At 31.3% G+C, this 11,726-nt stretch overlaps 1 protein-coding gene across 1 annotated transcript; it reads right to left on the bottom strand.

The window, feature by feature from the left end:
- Window positions 1-3,917: 3,917 nt before the first annotated feature.
- Window positions 3,918-10,495, bottom strand: LOC139841466 (protein PMR5-like). The gene is made up of 5 exons (XM_071831683.1): window positions 10,067-10,495; window positions 9,472-9,643; window positions 9,196-9,374; window positions 7,145-7,303; window positions 3,918-4,357 (listed from the first exon to the last, which is right to left on the bottom strand). The coding sequence occupies exons 1-5, from the start codon at window positions 10,387-10,389 to the stop codon at window positions 4,027-4,029; spliced, it is 1,164 nt and encodes a 387-aa protein (XP_071687784.1). The 5' UTR covers window positions 10,390-10,495; the 3' UTR covers window positions 3,918-4,026.
- Between the last annotated feature and the right edge of the window lie 1,231 nt (window positions 10,496-11,726).

The raw sequence follows: 11,726 nt of genomic DNA, 5'->3' as shown, positions 1-11,726 counted from the left end.
AGAAAACACGGTCGAAGTCCAGACTCACTAATGCATCCTAACAAACTTAGTAAGACACACTAATACAATTTCTGGTTCTCTAAGACCAACGCTCGGATACCAACTGAAATGTCCCGTTCATATCGATTATAAACGTTTCATATTAATTGATTTCGTTGCGAGGTTTTGACCTCTATATGAGACGTTTTTCAAAGACTGCATTCGATTTTTAAAAACAAACCATAACCTTTATTTTATTGATAAAGGTTTAAAAACATTACGAAGATTATCAAATAATGATAATCTAAAATATAGCGTTCTCACACGACCATTACATAATGGTTTACAATAATATTACACAACAACTTAAGTCTTCGAATGCAGTTTTTAAACAATATTATACAAGCATGCAGACTCCAATCCTGTCTTTATTTAGCATGCAACAGTGGAAGCTCTTAATAATCACCTGAGAATAAACATGCTTAAAACATCAACAAAAATGTTGGTGAGTTATAGGTTTAGCCTATATATTTATCAAATCGTAATAATAGACCACAAGATTTCATTTATTCAATAATCTTACACTTGCAAGTGTATAAAAATCATTCATATGATGAACACCTTGTAACCGACATTAACTTTAAAGCATATAGAATATTCCCCATATACTCGCAAGTATGTCATAAATTGGCAATCACAATCACCATATAAATCGAAGTACTAAAGCCATTCATAACTTGAATGGGGGTTGTTAGGCCTAATAGATCTATCTTTTGGATTCGCGTCAATTAGGGGCCATTTCCCTAATTCTTAGGCTACCAGACTTGAAGGGGAAATATTCAGTTTAATAATCCAATCATAGAATGTAGTTTCGCGTACTTGTGTCTATTTTGTAAAACATTTATAAAGCTGCATGTATTCTCATCCCAAAAATATTAGATTTTAAAAGTGGGACTATAACTCACTTTCACATATTTTTACTTCGTCGAAAATAAGACTTTGCCACTGGTCGATTCACGATCCTATAACAAATATGTACATATATATCAAAGTATGATCGAAATATATTCACAACACTTTTATTACGTTTTAATGATTTAAGTTTGTTAAGTTAATAGTCCAACATTAGTAATCTACAACTAGTTGTCCACAGTTAGATGTACAGAAGTAAATCAATATATATTATCTCGAATCAATCCACGACCCAGTGTATACAAGTCTCAGGCTAGATCACAACTCAAAGTATATATATTATTTTTGAATCAACCTCAACCATGTATAGATAACTCAAGCATTACTGCATATAGAGTGTCTATGGTTGTTCTGAAATATATATATAGATGGGTCGATATGATAAGTCAAAACATTGTATACGTGTCTATGGTATCCCAAGATTAAATAATATATGTTAGAATACATGTGTAATATAATATAAGTTAGTTAAGTTATGATTTGTATAGATTTGTTACAAATTTCACGTAGCTACAACAAGCAAAATTATCCAATCTTGTTTTACCCATAACTTCTTCGTTTTAAATCCGTTTTGAGTGATTCAAGTTGCTATGGTTTCATAATGAACTAAAATTTATGAAACTAAACAAAAAAAAGTATAAGTTTATAGTCAGAAATACATACTACAACTCAATATTGTAAGAGGTAGTCATTTTAGTCGAAAGAACGACGTCTTGATGACCATTTTGAAAAAACATACTTCCACTTTGAGTTTAATCATGATTTTTGGAGATAGTTTCATGTTCATAAGAAAAATCATTTTCCCAGAAGAACAACTTCTAAATCAAAGTTTATCATAGTTTTTAATTATCTAACCCAAAACAGCCCCCGGTTTCACTACGACGGCGTATGTCCGGTTTTACGGTGTTCTTCGTGTTTCCAGATTTTAAATAATTAAGTTAGCATATCATATAGATATAGAACATGTGTTTAGTTGATTTTAAAAGTCAAGTTAGAAGGATTAATTTTTGTTTGCGAACAAGTTTAGAATTAACTAAACTATGTTCTAGTGATTACAAGTTTAAATCTTCGAATAAGATAGTTATATATATATGAATCGAATGATGTTATGAACATCATTACTACCTCAAGTATAGTAGGTAAACCTACTGAAAATAACAAGAAATGATCTAGAGCTTCAAAGGATCTTGGATGGCTTGGAAGTTCTTGAAGTAGAATCATGACACAAAAACAAGTTCAAGTAAGATTTTCTACTCGAATTAAGATAGTTATAGTTATAGAAATTGAATCAAAGTTTGAATGTGAGTATTACCTTGAATTAGAATGATAACCTACTGTAAGTAACAAAGGTTTCTTGATCTTAGATGATTACTTGTAATGGATTAGAAAGTCTTGGAAGTATACTTGTAAACTTGAAAGTATTCTTAATTTTATGAAACTAGAACTTATAGAATTTATGAAGAACACTTAGAACTTGAAGATAGAACTTGAAAGAGTTCAATTAGATGAAGAAAATTGAAGAATGAAGGTGTTTGTATGTGTTTTAGGTCGTGATATATGGATTAGATATAAAGGATATGTAAGTTTGTTTTCTTGTAAATAAGTCATGAATGATTAATAATATTTTTGTAATCTTGCTAAATAATTCATACTAGATTACAAAGAATGGTTCCCACATGTTTGATGACTCATTAAGGGCTGCTAAGAGCTGATCATTGAAGTGTATATACCAATAGTATGTACATCTAGGAGCTGTGTATTATACGAGTACGAATACGGGTGCATACGAGTAGAATTGTTGATGAAAATGAATGAGAATGTAATTGTAAGCATTTTTGTTAAGTAGAAGTACTTTGATATGTGTCATGAAGTCTTTAAAAAGTGTAACAATACATCTTAATACATTACATATATATACATTTTAACTGAGTCGTTAAGTCATCGTTAGTCGTTACATGTATATGTTGTTTCGGAACCTATAAGTTAACGATTTCGTTAAATGTAATTAATCCCATTGTTATTATATCTAATGAGATGTTAAATTAATACATTATTATGATAACATGATGTACTAATATATCTTAATATGATATTTAAATATTAAGACGTTATTACAACGATAATCGTTACGTATAGATATCGTTTTGAATTTCTTAGGTTAGTAGTCTTGTTTTATGTATAAGGTTCATTGTTAATATACATAATAAGATACTTATCATTTCATCATGTTAAACATATATATATGTTCATATATATAATATCATGTCATATACAAGTTATAACGTTCGTGAATCATCGGACAAACTGGGTGGTCAAATGTTAACACAAAATCCGTTTCAATAAATCAAGTCTTAACAAGTTTGATTGCTTAACATGTTGAAAACATTTATTCATGAAATATTAATCTCATATAATATATAATCATGGAAAAGTTCGGGTCACTACAGTTACAGCAACTACAACGACAAACCAATTATTCGGTGCCGACGAAAGACTATTTTCCAGTAGAGGCAGCAAAAAGAAAGGAAAAGAACGGTAGGAACCTTAAGGCTCTGATACAATGTAAATAATGTAAACCCGGTCTGTAGATTATTGATTAACTATTTATAGCAATTAAAATAGAAACCCTGGACATTTACATATCACAAACGGACCAAGTTCATCTAGTTACTCAAACCAGAACCATTATAATATTCCAATACTACAATGTAATAGAAATCTCATTCTTTAGGATATTGTTCATTGCTTGTAACTTCTAAAACTGACTCAACAATACTGTGAGAATTTCGTATATATATATATATATATATATATATATATATATATATATATATATATATATATATATATATATATATATATATATATATATGTATTATGTATTCAACTAACAACAGCTCTAAATTATCTAAAAATTGCATATAGATTACATTTGATTGAAGGTGCATACAATGATACAAATATGTTAAAGTTCTAAGAATGATATCATTACATAATTATACAAAGCAACTCAAAAAATCTATAATACACTTGTTTAAATCATCTATACATACACACATTATATAATACACAATGCTAATACAATAAAGCTGTATAAAAAAGTTGGTTCCATGTATCAGGCAAGCCAGGAAGGCACCAATGACTACAATCAGCCGAGTGGTCCGGGTTAGCTCGTTGACCCGGGCTCAAATCACCTGTGTAAATTGACGGGTGTGCATCTTTTCTCATTGCTGACAATGTCGTGATGTCAAGTATGTATGCCGGATTTTGCATTTCCCTTATTACAGAATCAATGACTTTCATTTGGTCCGGGTAGACCCCAGGGTACGCAGACCCACTAGTCGGGCTCGTCTCGCCGTAACAAGTTTTTCCAGTATTAGTGGCTCGGGCACTCCATTCGGATGGGCTATAAAATTTCTCACACGTGAGTTAAAGTTATTATGGAAAAAGAAGTTAGAAATAGGAGTTGGTAAATCTAATAGAAAAGGGTAAAAACAAAAGAAATAATATATCAACCATCCAAATTTTGTGTATGACTAAAAATTTTTTAGCCATTATTATTTAACCACATGACACAACTATAGTTTGAATTTTGTGAAATGTATAAGGTTTAGCCTGTTAGAATATTCGGAGATGAAAATTATTTTACTTAAATGTACGTAGTCTAATCAGGTTTATTTTATGATTGTTTTAGAGTCTTTCTCTAACCTTGTAATAGTGATATTTAAATATGAGACACTGAAGATATTATAACGACAATCAATCAAGGTAATCTTCTGATTGGTATGTCTTTTCTGTTAAAAGTAAAAAAAAAATGTTACCCGACTTGCACAATAGAGTATTCAACCACCTTATATGTTATAACAGTTACAGTTGGCACGCAACACTTCAAATGAACGAAATTTGGATAACTTTATGGTTAATATATACTCCGTATAAAATGATGATAATTTCAAGGTATATATATATATATATATATATATATATATATATATATATATATATATATATATATATATATATATATAATGAGGAGGGTAATATTTTTTTAGGGAAGGGGGAAGTAGAATTTTTGTTTCTTTCTTTGAATTTTCTTTTACAAACATTAAAATTACGTAAAATATGAACACTAAAAAAAATATTTTGTTATAAATGTTACTCCCTCCATTCTAAAAAAATTGTACACTTTATAATTTTTATTTGTCTCAAAATTATTGTCACTTTCTATGAATAACTATTAAATATCATTAAATTTTCAATTATATCTTTAGAAATTCAACTTTAAATATATTAATTAATTTATTAGGAACCATTTATAACTATATTAAATGAAAGACAAATAAGACAATTCATAACTATATCTTAAATTCAACAAAAACTCAAAAATGACTGTTTTTTTTTTAGACAGATGGAGTATTATTTGACCAGAAAACATCCGAAAAATTAGCATTCATCGATAAATGTTATATCTAAGATCGTGATGCATGTTATTCTTCGAACGTTTTTTTAGGGTTTAGAAATTAGGGATTAAGGTTTAGATTTAGGGCTTAGATTGAGTTTTTAACATGAACAGTTTTGAGTTTAGGATTTAGGGTTTAGGGACTAAACCCAAAATACTAAACTCGAAACTCTAAATCGGGCTAAATTTTGAAAAAAAAACTTCACGGAAGATGAAAATAAAAATGCTCGAAGAATAACATGCATCACGATGAATGTTATTAGAAATAACATTTAAATGTTCATACTTTCACCTAATCTTAATGTTTCTGAATTTTTTAAAAAAAAACTAAAAAAAATATATTTTTCCTTCCTCCCAAAAAAGTGCTTCCCTCTTGAGGATCTAGATAGAATCAAAGGTATGAGAAGAGTCAGAACTCACCCACTGAGTTCAATATGTGTGCAAATTGACTCAATATGTGTACATATTGAGCTCAATCTGTGTGCAGATTCAACTCAATCTTTAAGTTCTATGAATTTTTTCCTTCACTACATATGTTCTCACTTGATTGCATATATACATATATATATATATATATATATATATATATATATATATATATATATATATATATATATATATAGGGAGAGGGTCTAGGGTTCTCACTTGATTGCATCTCTTTGATTTAGCCCGATTTAGGGTTTAGGGTTTAGGGTTTTCGGGTTTACTCCGTAAACCCTCAACCCTAAACCCTAAACTCTAAACCGTTCGTGTAAAAAACTCATTTTAAACCCTAAATCTAAACCCCGAAACCCTAAAATCTGAACCCTAAACCCTAAAATCTAAACCCTAACTTAATTTGATGAAAATTGTTATAAAACAAGTGTAGAACAGCATGTTCTACATGTATTCTACATCATGTTCTGCATAAAAATGTAGGACCAAGAAACAATGCATCTAATAACTAAAAATTAAAAATTGTTCGACTATCAATTTTTTTGTTCGGCCGCGTTCCAATTTTTGCTCGAATTTGTGAGTTCTTAGGGTTATCAATGCAAAATTGGTTCTCATTTAATCTCTCTACTATATATATATATATATATATATATATATATATATATATATATATATATATATATATATATATATATATATATATATATTTTCAAAAGTTGAATACATTAAGACCTATGTATTTTGAAACACTTGGATAAGAGTGGGTCAAGAAAGTTGTGGTTAGAAATGAGGCCCTATAACTCTGGGCCCAATTTGGACAAGTACTTATTACTTAAACCATAATGCTTGCTGGACCACCCTATGAATTCATTACTTGATACTACATCGTTTTTTCAACTACTTACTCACATCGTTTTTACTATATTTTTACTATATATTTCCTCACATCGTTTTTTCATTTACTTTTCATTACTGTAAATTTGTACAACTACTTACTCCGGATTGTTTATCGTCTAGATACTACATACCAGATAGTACATATGTATATCTATATGTATTAACACAATTTACTATATTTGAAGCATATCCATGACAAGACACTGTAGTGGTTGTGACAATGATTTCGTTATAGGTCTTCACGATTATGAGATAATCTTGTTACACACATACATCCTGATAAAAAATACTACTATTTTTCAAGTACCTTAAATATGAAAAACCATACCCGTTTATCTTTTTTTTTTTTTTTTTTTTTTTTTTTATTACGTTTTAAGCATGAGAGATTAAATAAAGACTTACTTGTAATGAGTAGGAGAAACGGATTGAAAGAAGATTCGCGTGGTAGTGAGATCAACTTGCGAATCAACCCATTGGGCCCATGTTTTAAGGCCCGTGTTCAATGCAACCAGCCGATCCATGTCTTCATAAACTGACCCACCCGACTCCATCAAGTCCCACCTGCACCACCACCAAATTAATTAATTATTTCAAAATACACAAGACTCTTGTTTCCTCAATTAGGTTTCTAATTACATTATTACCTTGTTTAAATCTTTAAATCCCATATTAAGTTGTAAAATGTTAAACCAAATAATTATATCAATCAATCCATCTACGTACTGACTAATAGATATAGATCATTAACAACATCTCATCCGTATCACTGTTATTATGAACATGACCTTTTTGTTTGTCAAATAAAATTATCTATTTGCTTAAAGTAACATCTAAAAATTGTCAAAGACCCTCGAATTTATCCTCAAATCATCACAAGATAGTCCGTGGTTGAGGCCGTGAGTTTTTTGGAAGTAGGAATGACAAAAAATCACCTAACTGATGGGGAAATTTGAAACTCGATATTTTAGTCAGGTTTGGGCTGGGTAATGGGTCTTGGGCCGGGTACGGGGATGATTTTTAATTTTTTTCGCAGGTCCGCGTCCGGGGATGGTTTTAAACACAAACCCCGATTACCTGATCCCGTTTACTCGTAAAAAGACTTGAGTCCATATACCTGGTCCGTAAGCACGATTACCCAGCCCGTAAACTTGATTACTCGGCCCTTATACCCATTTACTTGGCCCGTTATCAGAAAAAGACTCGAATACCCGTAAAAAAAACCGTTTACCCGATAGTTCGTTAGTAAATGGGGACCCGAATACCTTGAGAAAAACCTGTTTACCTACTAGTTAGTAGTTAACAAGGACTCAGCTGGTTCGGATCCGGGTTTGGACGAGTTTTTTAATCGGGTTCAGGTCTGAGATTACCTAAACCCGGCCCAAACTCGGCCCGATGCCATCCCTACTTGTAAGAGGTCTTAAGTTCGAATCATGTCTAGTACGAATATTGTGTGATGGCCAGAGAAGTGTTGTAAATAACCAGATAGTAATCATACTAGAATGCGTTACATTAAAATTTGAGGTCGGATTACTCGCCCTCCTGAATAAATCGAACATGGAAAACCTTCCATTGTTTTTTTCTTATTAATCCTCATTTACAACGTTTATCATTTATTGCAATAGAATTTCAGTTAAACATTTCTTGAATATAAAGATAAAAATAATAATTACCGAACTTTTTTTATAATTTAACAAAGTTTATATTCAAGAAATGTAATTTAACAAAGTTTACTTGAACAAAGGATTTATAGGCTAAAGAACTAATGTCATTTGAACTTTCCTTAAATAAAAACTTGATATATATCTTAAAAATTGATTATATCACAATCACAATAGACACTATCTCTCAATTTCAAAACTCATATTTAAGTACACCTAACTATTGTCCGATTAAATTACCAATTGTCTTTTTAAACTATCTTAAAACTTTTTTTTTCTTTTCTTTTCCTTTTTTTTTTTAAACGAGAAAAACTCTCTTATTAACGAGCACATTGACTCCCCATAGAAGGTAAAACCTCAGGTAATCAAGCCCCCCCGAGCGCGAGACCTAGTACCGGCTAATTGTGCATTATGCACACCGTCTAGTCACACTCCCTTTTTGAACAATTTGACATAGCCAGGAATTGAACCCGGATGGTATGCTTCATTGGGCAACTCGATTACCACTCAGGCAAGCCTGAATGGTTACTACCTTGAAACCGTCAATCTTTTGTTTGTTTGTTTAATCTAAAATGGTAAAATACACTAACCTACCTCCTTAATTCAATTCAATAACCATATTAAACAATAATATTGTAATTCTTCATTATTATTCAACTCCTTTCAAACATTATTTAAATTTATGCAACAACTCCTTGCATAACTCATGACACAAATAATAAATAAATATAAATATAAATATATTAATATATTATTATTATATAATATTAAAATACCATATCCACCAATACTAACCCTTGAAGTGAGCCTTTATGAGTCCACCAATGACCGGTGTTAAACGACAACACATCGGCACTCATCCAAGCCTTTGAATTCTTTGAAATACTCTCCAATTTAAGCACTCTCCGGCCACCAACCGAATCAATATCAACCAAATATGGTGCTCGATAAAATGACACATCCACCCCATAATCCTAAATAATTATTTTAATCAAACATATTAAACAACACAAGCCAATTAAATTCAAATCTATTAGTAAAAATGCAGTTGAAGAATCATAATTAGTTTACCAAAAACTTAAAAGTTGATAGAGGATCTCCTCTAATTAGTTTTGTAGCACCCCGTTGTACCGCGGACCACGTCATACAAATCAATGACTCCCATTGATTTCGTCCTAGCGAGTCTCCAACAAACATAATTGTCTTTCCTTTCATTTTCCTTAGAAATTCGAGCCCGTTAAACCTGCCAAATCCGCAAACAATACAATAATGGTCAAAAGGAGTAATTTTACTTTTTTGAAATGCGCTAATATGTTAATTGTGTTACTTTGGGTAAGGTGTTTGTTATTGTATTGGGAGTACATTTCATTATATTATATTTATAGTATTTTAATATCATTTTAAAAACTTATCTTTAAAACTTTTTATTGGGTGTTTATTTCATTATCATTAGTTATTATTATAAGAAGTGACTTATTCATCTGACATTTCTATTTTTATTTGACCCAAGATAATTGTTAAGTTTTTAATTCAATGAAATTTCGTACTAAGTGAATATTTTGACCGTAACAAATAAAGTGTTATTTTTCTGATGTGACAAAACCAATATCAAGTAGCCAATTTGCAAGTTATACGATGATAGATACATAAACTATTGGATACATACCTAGGGAGTTCACAATTGGCGGGTTTCCATCTATACTTGAGGTAATCAGAGTCGGGTCGACCATACATTTGACAATTGAATTCCGGGTCAATAATGGGGCAAGAAGAAGCTTGGTAGACCGGGTAGGATTCATCATGAACCCATGAGCCCATGAACAAAGCACATTTGGTTAGATTGGATTGACGAATCGGTAGCCTATGGCGAGTAATTCCAGCTTTGGGATGAACTAATCTAACTGAAGAAGTTAATATAGTGAAATTGAATAATAAACTATTTAATATAAAAATGGATATAAGATGGTTGATAATGGGGGCAAATGCCATTGGAGAGAATGGGTGTTGTTTGGTTTTACTTTTTGGGTCGGAATGAAGGAAGAAGAAGGTATAAAGGGGGGGAAGGAATTTTGGTAGATGGATGGATACTTTTTGTTGTGTTGTATGCATGTGAAGTTGATAATACGAGTTCATGTTTCTCATGTATATATAATGGTTGTTTGAACATTATCTCAATCTCAATTAAAATTTATAATCATTAAAAGTTTCCAAATAAACTAGTTCGACATAGTCTAGTGACCACCGAGTTTCTAATGAAGCATCAGACTTAGGTTTGAATCTTAGTAACGTCCAAAGATCGAAATAAAATAGTATCCTGACCGGAGGAGGCGCCAATGTGAGAAAATTCACCCGATTACCGGTCTTGTTGCTCGAGGGGCTCGTCACTCGGAGATTGCTAGTGGGGGACCCAATGTGGTTGTCACTAAAGAAGTTTCATCCACGAACCAAAAAAAGGTTTTCCAAATAAAGAGACTATATGCAGTGTTGTAGATCTCCTTATTTCACCCCGAGATCTCCCCGAGATCTCGTTTTTGAAAAGCCATCGGGACGAGATGTCCATCTCCCGAGATTTCTCGTTCAATGGGGTCAAACTTGGTCAAAGTCACGATTTCTCGAATTTTCTCGCTCACTTCTCAAATTTTCTCATAAAATCTCGTAATTTTTCGGATTTTCTCGCTCATTTCTAGGTTTTTTTAAATCTCGTAAAAGTGTATATAAATATACATATATTTATTTAATTTTATATATTTATATTATAAAAATTAAAAAGTCAATATAAGTCAACGTCCGAGATCTCTACGAGATTTTTCGAGATGCCGAGATCTCCCAAAAAATGTCCAGACGAAATCTCTCCGAGATCCAAGATCTTCAACCTTGACTATATATAGTGCTTGTTTGAATATTATCTTAACTAATAATAAATCCACCACACTTTTTGATATATCCACAACATACATTAAAGAATTGAGAATTGTACCGAACAACTCATTACACTGCTATTAACTAGGCGTAAAATTCTAACTGGCGAAATCTGACGTCATTAATGCGACGTTAGCCCTGATGCGCTAGGGGCATACGTTAGGTATTCGACGGAAAAACGACCGCCTCAGAGATACATGTCGACGCTTGAATACCTAATTATAGTTCGTTGAATTAATACCAAAGAGGCTATGATACTCCGAATCGGAATCGAAATGATGTAAATACGATTCCATAATTATAAAAAAATAAGATGTGAATGGAACCATCACCGATATGTACGATGAATATTCACAAATGAGCGAGACATCATTAATACTATGACTAGATCACTTTTGTAAATGTAT

Source organism: Rutidosis leptorrhynchoides, chromosome 4, assembly GCF_046630445.1.
Source record: "Rutidosis leptorrhynchoides isolate AG116_Rl617_1_P2 chromosome 4, CSIRO_AGI_Rlap_v1, whole genome shotgun sequence".
NCBI lineage: Eukaryota > Viridiplantae > Streptophyta > Magnoliopsida > Asterales > Asteraceae > Rutidosis > Rutidosis leptorrhynchoides.
This window is presented reverse-complemented; position numbering and strand designations above follow the sequence as displayed.